The sequence below is a fragment of the Engraulis encrasicolus genome, chromosome 19 (genome assembly GCF_034702125.1).
Source record: "Engraulis encrasicolus isolate BLACKSEA-1 chromosome 19, IST_EnEncr_1.0, whole genome shotgun sequence".
Taxonomy (NCBI): Eukaryota; Metazoa; Chordata; class Actinopteri; order Clupeiformes; family Engraulidae; genus Engraulis; species Engraulis encrasicolus.
In genome coordinates, this window is record NC_085875.1 from 47,146,129 (window position 1) to 47,163,535 (window position 17,407).

General features: G+C 41.2%; 1 protein-coding gene across 1 annotated transcript; it reads left to right on the plus strand.

Moving 5' to 3' along the window:
- The first annotated feature begins 11,946 nt into the window (after positions 1-11,946).
- On the plus strand, positions 11,947-14,357 carry LOC134469902 (CD209 antigen-like protein E). The gene is made up of 4 exons (XM_063223927.1): positions 11,947-11,953; positions 12,764-13,024; positions 13,489-13,852; positions 14,077-14,357. The coding sequence occupies exons 1-4, from the start codon at positions 11,947-11,949 to the stop codon at positions 14,210-14,212; spliced, it is 768 nt and encodes a 255-aa protein (XP_063079997.1). The 3' UTR covers positions 14,213-14,357.
- The last annotated feature ends 3,050 nt before the right edge of the window (positions 14,358-17,407 follow it).

The window sequence follows — 17,407 nt, forward strand, 5'->3', positions numbered from 1 at the left end:
TAGTCTGGGCAAGTGGGTTTTCAGTTGGCAAATTATTGTGAATGTCATTTTTATCGCTTCTTTTCATATTACATTTGCCAAAAAATTGCATCAAGTATATCAGCGACAGAAAATGTGACCAATTTCACCCTCATACACAGACCACAAATGAGCTGTATTTTCCACTGGCTGTTCACTGCACTGGGGTGATCAGAGTGTCACAGTTGCTGTTGTGTTGTGTTGTGTATTTATATGGTTGCTACATACTGCAGAATGCATTTGACCCCCGCTGCCCCCTTCCGCAGTCTATGGGTTGCTAGGTGTTTGTGCAAATTCATGTTTCATATCTAACACAATCTCAGGCATGAAGCTCAATACAAACCCCCTCATTGGAGCAGGCAGGACAGGTAGACCTCATACTCACACATTTGACTTCTAAAATGTCACTGAGGCCTACCCACAGTTTATGAGGTGACAAGCTGTATTAACCACAACCCTTCCTTGAAGATGCAAAACACTTTGCAACTGCCTGAGTGAGACAGAAGGACTGAATCTAACCAGACATGGACAGTGTAGAACAGGCACAAGTGAATCAACATGCTGATAGATATGATGAGGATGAAATTCAAGGTCTTGATAATCAGGAGGAGGAACATGCATGTTGGGATGACCACAGAACTCGGGCATGCAGTCAGAAGAAACACCAAGATGGGTACTCTCCAAGTAAGCAATAGCAATTTCTCTTCCTATGTGGAGGTCTGTTTTGCAGTAACATTGGCATGGTGACCAAGTAGGCTGTAGCCTATTTGTGAAGATGCACACAATAGAAAGCTTGACACCTATATTTGACATCCCAATGTAACATACAGTAGCAGTGCCTGTAGTGGTTGGATTGTAAATGCAGACGAAGCCATAAAATGTGTTAATGACTGAAGTGTGTGCACAGGCACAAGAAAAATATTTTGGTTTCATTATTATTAGGGTGTTTTTCCCCCTCCACCATTATATTAAGGTGGTCAAAAAGGTGTAATTCGGTGCCTATGACTGCAGATCTACTTGAACATGTTGTGTTTTTCACATGTGCAGGAGGTGATTCCAGAGAGATCAAATGCTACGGAGTGGTAATAGTGAGTTTGGGGCTGCTGTGTATTTTGCTGGTGATTGCTGTGAGGGTGGCAGCCAAACACATTACAGAAACACAACTCAATAACGACAATCTGACCCAAAATGGAGCACTGTTACAGGCAAGAATTACAAACTTGACCAGGGAGAATGAAAAGCTGATGAACAGTGTTTGTAAGTATTTCAGCAGTTTTGAGGAGGTGATCTCTGGTTTAATTATTACTTTTTTTAATGGTAATAAATCAATATATGTCCTCCAATTTGACTGCAGGTACATTTAATACCTGCTTTGGTTCCGGTCTTTATCACATTTCACGTCATATGAAAAATTGGACCGACAGCCAAAAGCACTGCACGGATCTAGGGGCTCATCTAGTGATCATTGACAGCAAAGAGGAACAAGAATTTATCCTCGAACAAGGAAAAAAAGCCTGGATTGGTCTCAGTGACATGGAGACTGAGGGTGTCTGGAAATGGGTAGATGGCAATGCCCTGGATAATTCTTTGTAAGCGGATTTGAAATTAAATAATTAAAATCAGGGCTATGAATTAACTTGTTTTATTTGGCTAGTAGATTGTATTTGTAAATGTGGCTTTTAAATTGTACTATCTAAACAAACTTTCACTATCAGTCAAAGTGGCTAGTAAACTTTCTTTTCTACCAGCCAAACTGAATTTTCACCCGGATTGGGCTGGTTGGCTGGTGCTAATTTAGAGCCCTGATTAAGATACTAAATACTGTATGTCGTATCACTTTACAATCAGGCCAAATTGTACTAAACAAACATGATAATGACAATCAGTTTTCTTTTTTTCTCATTTCAGTTTCTGGATGAAGGGGGAACCAAATGACATGCGTGGTAGTGAGGACTGTGTGCAGGTTGTGCCAAAGACAGCTGATATCATAGGATATCTGATGGAGCCAGCAGGGGGAAACCTGACAAGATGGAACGACGAAGACTGCACAAAGCAAAGATATTACATCTGTGAAAAAAATGACATAGATTCATATTTTTTTTAAATGTAGTGGCACAATGTGTCATAACACATCTTCTCTGCCCTTATATCCTTATTTCAAATTGCATGCACATTGTTCCATTATTAACATTAATACATTAGTACATTAATAATGAGCCATCACATGTGTTTTTATCGATCATGTAATAAGCCATTGACAATAAAGTATTTTAATTTCATAAAAAAATAGGTCAACTATTAACCCGGTTGTAATATTTCCACACATAGTGTTCTACTTCATGGTGCAAATGATATATAAAAATATTAATTTAAAGCAATTCCACAACAAGTCGACGGCTGGGTATCGGCAGTTGTTATAGACAGGTCACCAGCTGGGAAAATTAGGCCTTTCATCCTACCACACTTTTCTCTGCGGATTACTGACCAGAAGGCCTATTGGAAGAAATTAAAACCTGGGGCCACCTCAATTTTTGCCCAGAATTCAATATGGCTGCCATTTTCCAAAATGACTTGTTTCCATGCATTATCATTACTGTGCCAAGTAGTGGGAGGTGAAGGCCCAGAGCAGAACCAAAGTGCTTACGACGGAAATTTTTAATACAAAAAGATAAGACCAAAGACCACCATTGTGAAATTCCGTAATTACCCCTGACGTGCAGTTTCGGGGTGGGACCGCTAGGTCCTTAGGGTGTATATAGTGAGTGCTTTGCCACTCAGACTTCAGATCAGCTGCGGACAATCCACTGCGAATCAGAAGCAAACTGCTCTCGGGTTGGCCGACTCTTCACTTCTTGGCACTGTTTGTGGCTGTTAGCAAGTTCCTGCTTCATCCTGTTTTGTTGGTGAATGGCATAACCTTAATCAGCTGGAGGGCAGAGTTTTTGTGGTTTCCTGTTTTGTTGGTGAATGGCATAACCTTAATCAGCTGGGTAAGCAAATAAACTCTCAACAACTACTTAGATTCTGACTGGGCTGAATTACTTCCAAATGCGGCGACAAGACTTGGGCTCGAGTAACGAAGAAAATCTTCATGTTCTATGTCTCCGATAACTGGCAGCAGACAGTATGAGGCCCAACAAGCTGCGAAGACATCTGGAGACCTCAGACCCCAAGCATATTGACAAGCCACTCGATTTTTTCCAGCGAAAGATGACAGAATACCATCAACAAGAGAAGCGAATGGTGAAAGCTACGTCATATAATTCCAAAGCACAACTGGCATCATACAAAGTCGCATGTGTATAGCCTACAGTTGGCCAGTGCAAAAAGCCCCATACAATCGTGGAGCGACTTATTCTCTCTCTATGATAGGCCTATCAACCATGATTGACGAGATGATCGCAGCGAAAATTAAAACCATTACCCTTTAATGACACCATTTCGAGGCAAATTCACAATATGGCCAATGACATTGAAGCACAGCTCATTGAGAAAATGAAAGAAAATAGATTGCATTTCAGGTTGATGAAGCCACAGACAACAGCAGAACATGTCTGTTCATTGCATATCGTCCATTCTGTTTCACTAAGTGAGGATTTACAAACCAGTGCCTGCGAGAGCCATGGCTGATACGTTGGCAGCTACTTTGCCGAACACGACCTGATATTTACAAACTGTTTGTGGTTTCTGCTCAGACGGCACACAGGCCATGGCAGGAAAAAGAAACTGTCTCCAGGCACTAATTAAGAGTGCCGCACCAAATGCGGAGTGGATGCACTGTATCATCCACCGGGAAGCACTGGCCTTCAGCGACATAATTGCAAAGCTGAATGAATTAAATCTTCGGCTTCAGGGCAAAGATAAGCACCTAGGCTACCTCAATTGGCAGACAAGATCACCACATTCACCAGAAAGTTCGAGGTGTGGGGCAACCACATAGATCAGGGGCGCACAGACGTCTTTGAGAATCTCACTGAAGTCGCAGAAAGCATGGATTCGAGATCGATATGAGACTGCTGAGCTAAAGGGCCGGTTCGATAGCCCAACGCTTCTGCACTGTATTGAGGCTTCGAGAGGGAGCTTTTACTAACGTGCCATATCACACTCTGCAAGTTGGCCTCCGTTACACTCTCCCCCCTAAATCTCACTCCCATCCGGGACACGGCACCACTGTGACAGAGGTGTTCCCGTGCAGTTCATACCCCTCGGGGCCACAAATTCACCACTTCGTCAACACATCTGGTTTGGCAATGGGAGGCACAGTACGAGACCGTTGAGCTAAAGGGTCGGTATGATAGCCCAACGCTACCGCACTGTAGGCCTACTGAGGCTTCGGGATGGAGGTTTTACTAATGTTCCACGCCACACTCTGCAAGTCAGCCTCCGTTACACTACTGGTCACAGGCTTTGGGTAAGTCATTTATTCTATTAGCACCCTCTCTATGTTCAATGGTTCTGCAACACCAGATATGTTTTGCTGCTGCTTCGGTATTGATACAACAAAGTTGTTTAAAGTTGAGTTACTGGTGATGTGCTTTTGTAGTGCACTGCTGCCGTTTTTTATTCTGCGCAGTGAAGTGCTGGCATATTGTGGGCTACAGACATGATCAATGAATAGTGCCACTGTTTTAGCCTGGTAGTCTAGCAGTTTACGCTGTTGAGAAGCTTTTCTTGTAAATTATATTTTGGGCGGATCTGAACTGGCTGTCAAGACTGACAGCATTATGTGTGTGTCCGATAACAAAGCCATGCATCATCTCTGACCTAACGTTCGGTTACACCCTCTTGCTAGTGTCCGCTCCCCCTTGCTCAAAATAATAGAGATACTCTGTAGCCGCAGATGTCCGAAGCAACAAGTCATTTGAATCTGATGACTAGACACAGGATCGAGTTGTTATTTTGCCTGCAGAAAGTAGCCCATGGATTTTCTTTTACCCTCCCTAAGATCATGTGTTACCAGCAGTTGCCCTCACAGCGCATCCTTCTCTGGCTGTCATATCGTGACAAACAGGAGACTTATCCCAGTAAAACAGAGGAATATCGTGAGGAAAATCTAAAATGAAGCACGTGACAACGACAAAGAGGAGAGGGAAAGATATTTAGGGAGCTGCCTCTTTCCCCCAGGGCTCCATTCTGGGACCACTACTGTTCAATCTGTATATGCTGCCACTGGGACACATTATCAAGAATAACTCCATAAATTACCATAGCTATGCGGATGATACCCAACTCTACTTATCTATGTCCCCCAATGACTACACCCCCCTTGAATCACTCTATCATTGCATTGACCAAATTTACCAAATTGCTACTATCCTTGAAACGAAGGGACTGAAAGCAAGGGATACAGTTAAAAATCTTGGGGTCCTCATTGACAGTGACCTAAACTTCAACAGTTACATGAAAGCTATTACTAAGTCTGCATTTTATCACATAAAAACGTCTCTAAACTTAGGGGCCTTATGTCTGAACATGATGTGGAGAAGCTAATACATGCCTTCATTTCTAGTAAGGTTGATTACTGTAACAGTCTTTTTACAGGCCTCCAAGCATGATCATTATGAAACGTTAAGTTTGTTTCCATATTTTGTCCTGGAAAGGCCTATGTCTTGGAAAAGCTTCAATGTTCTCTGCGAACAGTTGCTTCTCTATGTGACCCCCTTGCATTCAGCATACTTCAAGAGGTCAAATGTTAAAAAAGCCATCCTTGGTGAGAAGAACGGCAAACAGTAATGCATAGGTGGGGCTCATCTGGTGTGAAGACAGTGTGAAGAGGAACACGAATTTACATAGGCCTATCAGTAAGACTGTAAACGTCTCTAAATTTAGGGGCCTTATGTCTAAGCATGATCTGGAGAAGCTAATACATGCCTTCATTTCTAGTAAGGTTGATTACTGTAACAGTCTTTTTACAGGCCTCCCCAAAAAGAGCCTGGGAACTCCCATACTGCCTTTAGTTCTACACAAACGTTCCGATGTGAAAGACTCACTTGTGATTAGATTTGGTGGTAACGAGGCAACAAAAAGACCATCAAACAGTTTCAACTTGTACAAAATGCAGCAGCAAGGGTTCTTATAAAAACAAGGAAGTTCGACCACATTACTCCAATTTTAAAATTGCTGCATTGGCTCCCAGTAAGCTACAGAATTGATTTTAAGGCAATGCTTCTTGTGTTTAAATTAGTGTTTCCCAACCTTTTTTTGTCTTGTGTACCCCTTAAGCCTTTTTGTCCTAAGATGAGTACCCCTCACTCATGCTCTATATGCCAATGTGACTATTCCCCATGCATTTGTTAATTTTCCACGTACCCCCTGCAGTGTGCTTGTGTACCCCTAGTGGTACCCGTACCCCTGGTTGGGCTTAAATCATTAAATGGAATGGGACCCACATATCTACTGGCAGGGTTCCCACGGGTCATGGAATTTCTGGAATATCATGGAATTTCATAAACGTTTTTCCAGTCATGGAAAGTCATGGAATTTTACCATTTTGCATGCACAGTCATGGAATATCATGGAATTTTCTTAACATTTGTGTGAAAGCAAAAACTTTTTTGTTTGGTGTATAACACTTTCTTACTAGTTATACTGCAACGCTTCGGCAGAAACGGTTTGGTTTTGCGCTGTAGTGTGAAACATTGTAGAATGCAATGAGCCCACTGAAGTCTGGCGATGGCTTGGCATCGGCTCTAGGAGTCAAGATGATCTTCAGTGTTCATACTTTAAAAAAAAACTTTTTAACGTAATTTCTTTTTATGGAAGTGGTCATGGAAATTCCTTTTTTTGGGTCTGAAAAGTCATGGAAAATCATGGAATTTTTATATCTAAATTAGAGTGGGAACCCTGTACTGGATATGTTTCAGCTGTATGCACCAACCAGGGCCTCGTTTCCGAAAGGGCCTTAAGTACTACTTAACGCTACGTGCTACTTAAGTTCACACGTAACACCATCGTAGAGCTCACGGAGCGTTTCCCAAAGCCAACTTAGCAAAGAACCATCGCAGGTTGACACGTAACTCTAAGAGAAATCCACGAGTGGTCTGGGGTAGTCTTAACGCGCTAAGATTGATCGTAACGGCATGGCACAGTGGAGACACCCACAGGATATGAAGGGAAAAGAAGAAACTAGCGCATAAGATTGCACCCACAGGAAAAGAGGAAACTTGCGCTTCAAGTTGATGTTTTAAGACGGGAGTGTAAATATCATGGCACCACAGTTGACACTGTAACGAAAATAAGAAGGTAACATTAATTGTGTAAGTGTAATAAAAGCAATGTGATTGGGAAATATTTTACTGGCAGTAAAATACTTCAGCTATGTTTGATAAATCAGGGCATTATTAAACTGTGATCAATCATAATTACACGGCATCCACACGCAACATAAATAGGGGGCTTCGGCGACCAGAGATGGGGATTCGTGTAGATTTTTTTGTTTTAATAACAGCAGACTGCCGTGCAAAATGTTCCTCACAGTTGTAGTGACTGTTCGTAATTTACCGGGGGGGGGGAGGGCTGGTGCGTAGGGGGGGAGGGCCATGATGAAAAAAAATGAGGTGGAGGGGAGGGCCATGGCAAAAAAAATCGGAGTAGGGGGAGGGCCATGGAAAAAAAACCGAATTTATTTATTTATTTATTTATTATTATTTTTTTTTTTAAACAATAATAAAACATGTTCTGAAACACATCGCTTTGCGATGCAAGGTCCCGGTGCATACTATAGCACTGAGTATCTGTAGGCTAGTCAAAAAACTATCAGGTGCAGCTACTGTAGATTGCCCGCGCTGACTCTCTTTCACTGTAGGATTGCTAGTGCTACGGAGGAACATTGAGCATCATAGAAAATGCCCGTGAGCAAATATCAAACTAGCTGATGTGAACTATATGGGCTAAACAGTTTGGGAAGTTTTGACAACGAATTGGATGGGCATTTCCAGAGGAATTTTGGAGAGGTGTTGTAGTCAACTGGTGGTCACAGCCTCTGGTAAGCCATGATTTTATTTATTGGCACCGCCGTGTACTTACATTTGTGTTCAAAGTTTGTTTTGTTTAGCTTGTGGTGTCAAGGTAGTAATAAAAATGGTATTAACGGCGATGTGTTGGCCATGCATCATAAGGTCTTGAAACCATTGGAGGAGCTAACTTGTTGTGAAGAGTCTCATCACTTTGGTGAACAAAAACGGACCAACTAAGCAAGGAATTATGTACATTTAGGCTAAAGCGTGACGGGAGAAGGGAATGTCACCAAAGTTGTGCATCGTGTCAGGTAAGAAGTGACTTTTGTTTCTTGCTGTGGAGATTGGATTCGTAGAAGCGTGTATTGGTATGCTAGGTCTTGCCTGTTGCTGGTGAAGTAGTCTAGCTTAGCCTCGGAGTTGGCTATGGGGTGAATCTGAAGGAGAGCACAGCCGATGGTGTGTCTGGCTTGTCTATCATCACAGTTGTCAAAGTTGAATTGCCGCGGTGTGTAATGGCTGTGCTATTGTTGGATGTTTTGGAATGTTGTACTGGTTCTGTTTTGGCAATTTGTTCCTTTTGCCTCTTGCTGCTGATTTGACCACCATAGCACCGCCACCACCTATTAATGCGTCTTAATGGCCTACGTTAAATGCAAACTAAAGGTGGCTTTCTCACTCTCCCTGTATCAATAGCCAGCAATGGCTCGAGCTGCTTTGGCGCTTAGCCTACTTCTTGCTCCGATCACATCCCGAACTCTTTGGCCGTCAGAGTGTAATTACATTCGGGAAGGTAGAGCTATGCCTGTGTGTGTGCGTGCGTGCGTGCTTTTATGCGCGGTCTGGGAGACCGAGATGCACCTGATCCACAGTCGCAATTGCAAGAAAATCTAAATTATTTGAAAGCCCGGTCACCTCTCACGAGTGCATCGCATAGCCTAGTCCAAAGCATTTCTTCTAATTTCCACACACATTGCACACTGCCCATGCTGAAGAGACAAACTGTCAAGGCAGCGCGATTTGCTCTTGAGCCCTCACCTCCACATCAGGTGCGCGTTTCACTTCCGCAAGAAGAACATTAATAGTGTCAAAGTGAGATGTTAAAGAAAAAAAAGTTATATCTAGCCATCCTTGTTTAGGCTACATAAAACATGAGGAAGTTATTCAGATGTGATTCGCCATTCCTCACCCTAAAATTGATTAGAACGCAGGAAATAGCATCTAAAAAACAGATTTTTTTCCACAGCACCCCCTGGTCAAAACCAGTTCCTGCGTCCCTGGCTTCGCTACTGTGCTGAACATGTAAAACGTACCTTGTGAAAGGCGCTGCTTGTCGAGCAGGGAAATATTGAAGCTACGGTGGGGAAACTCTCTCCACTTTGTAGTTTACAGTAGGCCTAGTAACAACTCGGACATTGGTATTGAAATGGAAGTTTTTATTATCATTATTATTATTATTATTATTATTATTATTATTTTCACTTAACACGTACAAAAATAGTGAAGGCAATTTGTCTTGGTGACAGTGGAGTTAAAAGGCATCCCATGCAGCCGCAGAGGTAGATTCTTGCGGCTTCTCATAGGTATCCACTGATATCGATAGCACATAATAGTGCAGACAACCGCCCTTGATGTAGGCTACTCTGACTGTTCTCATGATGGTTGTTCATCTACCAATTTGAAATATATATATTTTTTTTATCTGTAGGGGGAGGGCCATGGGAAAACAAAATTGAAGTGGGGGGAGGGCCATGGGGAAAAAATTTGAGGTGGAGGGGGGGGCCATGATTTTTTTTTTTGACCGGACTTCCAGCGCACCAGCCCTCCCCCCCCGGTAAATAACGTACAGTCCCTTATAAAGCCTTGAGTGCGCGGTACTTTGCGCACCGCTCCCCAAATGCGCATCCCAATTTGGAACTCCTAGGCCTACTTGTCTTCTTCAATATTAAGCACGGTAGCCAACTGCACGCGCTTTGTCTGCATAGCTCATGGTTTTGCATGATTTCATTGTGTGTGTGCGTTTTATTTCATTTGCCAACAATAACTCGATAGTTGCAAACTGCTACAAATGTAGTCCCTTATAGAAAACAACTTTTGATACTGACACACGCCTTACATTTTGTAAATGGTTTAGCAGCATGACGGCGCAGTTCACTCCGAGGACACTTCAGCACCACATATGTGGACAGCGATCCTTAAGAGCGACGCTACGAATGATCTTAGAGGCTGTGCACGCGCGTGCATGTACAAGTGTCTTTGGGAAACAGTCGTAGGAAATCTAGGAACATTCGTAGGATCACTGGTTAACGACACATGTAAGGCTAAGAACCATCGTTATCGGGAAACAAGGCCCAGGTCAGTGAGGTCAACGGAGAAGAATTTGCTGGTGATTCCAAAAGTCAAAACAAAGTGTGGAGAAGCAGCCTTTAGCTTCTATGCTTCAAAGCTTTGCTTACGTAAAAAATGCACCCACTATTGATAGCTTTAAATCTAGACTCAAGACAAAGCTGTTCTCAGATGCTTTCCCCTAGCTTAAATTATATATCATTTATTTATTTTTTTATACCATATGTTTTATCTTAATTTTAAATGTTCTTTGACTCTAATTTATTTCCTTCTTTCTTCCCTGTTTCCTTTCTTTTTGCATTTGTTAATTTTGTGAAGCACATTGAGTTGCACCTGTGAATTAAATGCGCTATAAACTTGCCTTGCCTTGCCTTTCCTACAGAGGGTGAAAAGTGTTTTTAACTATGGAACCACTGACTAGTTTTGTGGTGTTTTTTGTAGTCTGACACAGCTGATCAGACCCACATTTAGGTCTGTTGAGAGTCAAATTAAGTTATGACTCTTTATTGCTAATAGGCCTAGGCTACTACTTGAATGGAGTCCTTTGTTGCTCCTCCAAGCATGATCATTATGAAACGTTAAGTTTGTTTCCATATTTTGTCCTGGAAAGGCCTATGTCTTGGAAAAGCTTCTCTGTGAACAGTTGCTTCTCTACGTGACCCCCTTGCATTCAGCATACCTCGAGTAGCGGGCCGCGGGCAGTTTGAGAACCACACTGCTTTCTGCCACCGTACTACATATAAGGCAATACCAAGCAATAAAGAGGTCAAATGCTTAAAAAAGCCATCCTTAGTGAGAAGCATGGCAAACAGTAATGCATAGGTGGGGCTCATCTGGTGTGAAGACAGTGTGAAGAGGAACACGAATTTACATAGGCCTATCAGTAAGACTGTAAACTGCTCTTAACTTGCAACTGTTGAAGGCTTTGAAATCATTCTTTAGAGCTATAGGCAGCCCTGTCAGAGGAAGCTTAAACTAGCTTTTTTTCCCCTCCGAAATAGTGTATGGCAGAGATGGCAGACCAAATTTATGGAAATGTTGATATGCAGCGTTTTCATTTTGGTGAAGATGATGTATACACCAATGAAGAAACAACAGCAAACTATGATGAAACGAAGGAGGAAGAGTCTACTGGTAAGTGATAACTGTCCCGTTCAAAGCAAATCAAATAAGAGTTCACACTTGGAATTTACCGCAATGTTTGTTTGAATGCTTTTGAAAAAAATCTGCAACTTTTGCATTTTAAGGCACTGATGAGTTTGCTAATTCAGTCTGCAGAGGACTTATCAAACCTAAAGTCTGCAATGAACCATTCAAGTAAGCAACTAAGATCCTTTTTACACACATTAATATTTCTAAAACATTTTAAGATCCATTTTTTAGAACACAGCATGTGAATAAAAAAACAAGCTTAATTCTTACTTCAACATGTTTTTTATTCACATGCCATCTTCTAAAAAATGGATCTTAAAAAGTTTTAGAAATATTAATGTGTGTAAAAAGGATCTTAGTTGTTAAAGTAGCTTGATCACTTGAGGGTCAAACAGTTGATGTTCTACATGCCATGATAATTAAGTGCATGTGATTTTATTTTAAAATGCTCTGAGATTAACATACCATGTTAAGTATGCTTGGTAAGGACTAGGGGTCGACCGATACAGGTTTTTTAATGGCCGATGCGATACCGATTTTTTTTTCATCACCCTTGGCCGATACCCGATTTCCGATACCCGATATTTGGGGCCGATATGGGTAAAAAAAAGGTTAAAAAATGACAAATATTCCAGGTCTCAAGTTAAAAATAAACATTCCTTTAACATGATCAAATTGAGGTAGAACTTGTAACATTTAAACACCCACTCTAACAATCAAGTAATGTCTAACAATCAAGTAATAAAAACATGAAGTGGCTAGGTGCCTGAATGACATAAAATAATAAATGTTGCGTATCGGCCAAAACCACAGGCGTATCGGCCGATACCGATACACTTTAAAAATGCAAATATCGGCCCGATACCGACATCGATATACAGTATATCGGTCTATCCTTGGTAAGGTCCCAATGTAAGTGGTAAGTGTGGCCTGAGTTCTGAAGCAGGCTCAGAATATTCTTCTAGATATATGATACTAAACTTATATATTAAACTTGACCCTGACAATAACATCTTGTGCTGGCATTACTATATAAAAAACCCCCAGTAATTTAGTAATTGTATGTGACTAAAGGTGCAGCCAGAATTAAATCAGGCATCAGCAAAACTTCGACTGAAGTCCAAACACACGCAGCAAGTTGCAGGGGAAAGACTCCCATGTTAAATGACGTTAGTTGGCCCTGGTGGGTGGAGAGAGACACAGGCTAAAATTACTGCAATGTATAGGCAAGTAGACATTTGGAAATGAATAATTGCGACATATAATGAACAATGGTTTTCTTACCTGTGCAGAAGGTGATTCTACAGTCAGATACTACAGAGTGGCTGTAGTGAGTCTGGGGCTGCTGTGTGTTCTGCTGACGGCCATCATTATATTAGGGGCCATCAAAGGAACTGCGGAGAGAAAGCAGCTACAAGATGAAAAACAGCTACAGCAATTCATTAACAACAACCTGACCCAGGAACAAGACCAACTGCATGCAACAATCAACAACCTGACCCAAGAGATCGACAAGTTGGGCAAAATGAACAACATCTTGACCAAGGAAAAAGGCACGTTGCAGGAAAGAAGCAAGAATCTGACCACCAAAAAACACAGTTCAACAATGTTGGCATTTATTTGGTTGACAAGTGAATGTACATTCAGTATTCAGGCATTGTAGCTTTTATTTAGACAAAATAGTTTGAGAATGTGACAGGAATGGAGTGGGAAAGAGAGAGACAAGAGAGGATAGAGAAATTACCTTGAACTCGGGTCCCCATACAGTATGGGGCCTTAGCCGTATGAGCCATGGCTGAGGCATATTGTTGCCCTATGTTGCAGTTAAAGTCAAGAAAACATTCACTACAATGACATACAATTGCAACAGCCACCCATTGACTCACGCCTGTGACTACCCCTTCAGCTTAACTAAGCTAGCCAGGCACACTTTGTTATAATGCCACATCAGCATACGCCTTACAATATAACCTCAGAATGGGCTGAACAAAAATGCAGGTTTATCGGATATAACAAGTCAAGGGTACCATGTTGATATTATTTAATTCTGAAGTGAAGTGGACATGGACTGAAGAAGTGTCCTTTTTCTGTGACCACACACTCAACAACTGTACATTTAACAGTTTCTTGATTATTACAGGTGTCATGGATACACATTTTGGTTCCAGCCGATACTACATTCCCTGTGATGAGCGAAATTGGGCAGACAGCCAACAGCACTGCGTGGATCTAGGGGGTCATCTGGTGATCATTGACAGTCAGGAGGAACAAGAGTTCATCATCTCACAACTAAACATAAAGAGAGCCTGGATTGGTCTCAGTGACGTGGAGACTGAGAAAGTCTGGAAATGGGTAGATGGCACACCTCTGAGTGAATCTGGGTAAGATCACTTGAAATGACTTGCCTTCTACAATACAATGCTATTAGTGCAGTATGTGGGTGGCACTTTTCAGAGATGGGGGAGCGCAAAATAAAAGGAAGGTCCCGAGGCAACTCTTCTGTAGGGCGATGCGTGTGGAAAAGATACAACAAAGTTCAAAATAGCAGTTGTCTTGGGACCTTCCTTTTATTTTGAGGCGACCTTGTTTGTTTATTTAATTTCAGATTCTGGATGAAGGGTGAACCAAATGACCAGGGTGGTGGTGAGGACTGTGTGGAGATAATATACCACGACAACCCTCTAAAAACCTGGAATGATGATGTCTGCAGCGAAGCCAAGCGTTTCATCTGTGAAATATAGCCGAATCTCACATTAAATATCTCTGTTGATTTTTTTTGTTGTTCTTTCACAATGTTTATAATTAGTCTTGTATCCTGAGTTGTCTATTATTATGTATGCATGCTTGTGTCTTTTGGTAAAAAGCCTAGCAGTTTAATGCAGCAGATGAATATTATTAAAATGGTGATAAATAACAAAATGGTCTGTGGCTCATCTAATATTCAATGTCCACGTTTTTTAATGGGAATGTGTTTTTTCAAATAAATATGCATATTACAGTATGTCTCATAAGTGAGTACACCATCACATTTTTGCAGATTTGTAGGTATATCTTTTCATAGGATTACACATTAAAGAAAATTCAATGTTTACCACCACACATACTTGGAACCATCTAAAGCAAATTTGTTTATCTTGGTCTCTTCAGATCACACAACAGTGTTCCAGTGATCCATATCCTTGGTCTTTTCATCTCCCTTGAGACCAAGATAAACAAATTTGCTTCAGATGGTGTCAAGCATGCGTGGTGGTAAACAAGTGAGTCCTTTGCTATACATCGGTGATGACTCGCGAAAGCGAAGGATGGAAAGAGGATGTGCGCAGGTGCGTGCTGCCTTTTATAGCCCCCGAGGACGGCGGGAAAAGGCCAGCCTTTTTGCCCTCGGCAGGGATGGTAAATGTTTCCTTGATAGAACTACATGAGACTCCCATAGAGAAGGACACTCGAGAAGGATGAGACTCCCATAGGAGAGGACACTTGAATGGAGAGACTGATAGAGAACCATGGTTAATTGCAGGTTTGAATCCCACCCTTACCTCTCCCTACACCTCCATCCATGGCTGAAGTGCCCTTGAGCAAGGCATCTAATCCTACATTGCTCCAAGGACAGTCACCAATATATGCGTTGAATAAAAAATGGCAGATAAGTCTAATTTAATGAATAATGAAAGTAAAACCATGCTTAAACCATAGTAACAAAAACTGTGCCAAACCATGCTAACCCTCTACTGCATGGGGTTGCCATATGGCAACCGTAAACTTTTTCCAGTTTTTCTGATAGAGGGTGCACTATAACCTGTTTATTCATACTTATTTGTGATAAGACAGCCTTTTACTTTGAAACCAAAAAAAGTTTTCAGGTCACATGATTAAGAAATAAACACAGGAAGCCCTTTTTCATCACCTACTTAGGTGTGTGGAGGTCATCGCTCGAGGCCTCCATAAACCAAGGTATTACTAACATTTCTGCCCAAAATATTGTTATTTAAAAAATACAACACTATCTGGAGTATGTAAACTGTTATTTTTCATCATTGAAACAACTTTAGATGCAAAGGTATTTTTGTAAAAGGGTAAAATGTAATGGTTGCCATATGGCAACTTCATGCAGTTATGGAACAACATTGTTGGCCATTCACCCCAATCAACCCCATTGGAATGACTTAGAATTAGATTAGTATGAGGCTATTTTTACAGATATTTCTGATAATTTGTGTGCTAAATGAATCATTTGTACTTATATTTGTAATTTAACACATGCTTAATGTGAAAATGCATTGTAAATGTTTGCAAATAAGTGTGAACAACCTTTTCGGAAGCTTTTATGTAAATGTGTGTACATGTCTATGGGCCGTGTTGTAGACCCTATTTTGCTATTTTACCAAAAATATTTTCACTAAATACTAAAAATATATATTTTTATTTATGTAATTTAATGAGTTCTAACATTTGGAAAGTAATATATTGAAGATTTATGAAGGGAAAATTCTCTTTTTAAGGAAAAACCTGATTTTACACAAGATTCCACGACTGCATGAAGTTGCCATATGGCAACCATAAGCTAAAAACTTAAATAAAAATAAAAATTAAAAAAATGTTTTGGAAATCTATTATTTAACTCATTTTAGCACTAAAAAAGCAGTGAAACATTTTTTACACTGTAAAAATAATAATTCATGCAGTAGAGGGATAAAAAAAAACCATGAAAACCTTGGTTTACCATGGTCGAATTTCGAAAGGGTTACATTGTAACAGAACTAGATAAGCTAGCTAAGATTTCATTTTTGTATCTGAGTAGGCCTCGAGTCAGGAAAGATTCTATTTCCTGGAGCATGCAGTTCATGAAGATAAGGTGTCTTGTCACACTTGTCACATTTCATCAGCATTTGTGGCATGCTTGTCACATCATGTGTTCAATATGTAGTGCAAAAGAGCTAAGACATCAAACACACAATGAACATCCATTTGATCAAGGGGCCATCTAACACCCTTAACCACTGAACAGAGCTGCACTTGAACAAAAAAAAACACCCAGGATTTTTTTTCCATTTTAAACACTCCCCTTACACGTACACACGGATTTCCTTATACTATATTCTTCTTCACTCTGTCCGCTGTCTACAAGTACAGTAGGCCTACATTGAAGATGGACCAATGGCTGCCTCTTCTACACTGTTGGCCAGTCCCAAGGGAAAAAACAAACAAACAAATAAAAAATAATGTGTCGGCCCTGTGGACTGTCGGACCACTGGGAAAATGTCTTTATGCCAGATTACCAGTCCAGTCGTACCACTGACAGCATCTGCTCTCTGCTCCAGTGCGATCACGCAACAGTAACTTGGGTCATTCGTCAAGTCCTTACGAGAAAAACAGAAAAAAAATCTACTTTAAGCCTCGTGGTGCCTTTACGAATAGCCTCGTTTCTCGTGGTTGGGCGACGAAAGGGGGAACTGACAGTTGGGGTAGTTTGGGTCTGGGGGGAAGAACAATACGGACGGATGTCAACAATCAAGTGCGACTGAATGCTAGCTGGAAACGAAGGTAATCAAACATTTCAAACAAGTGATTTACGGTTAAGTTTAGGTTTAAGTTTAGGATTAAGTTTAGGGTTAAGGTTAGGGATAATGTTGGAGGAAGAGAGACATGGCATGAAGCTGACACAGTGACAGCGCTCCCCTCCCGGAATGCACGCTGCTCTGTGAAAAAGAACTAACCTAAAAAAATAAGTCTTTTAAGGTTGTTCTTGCAATGTCACAAGGCCTGAGCACAGCTTGAATAAAATATTATATACAGAAGAAATTTTGCTTAAGGCCCCATAAAGGGTCTCAGTGATTGGTCTCAGTGATTTGGAGACTGAGGGTGTCTGGAAATGGGTAGATGGCAAAGATCTGGACAGTTTACACAAGGAAGAGCGCGACACTGCTTCTTCACGGTTC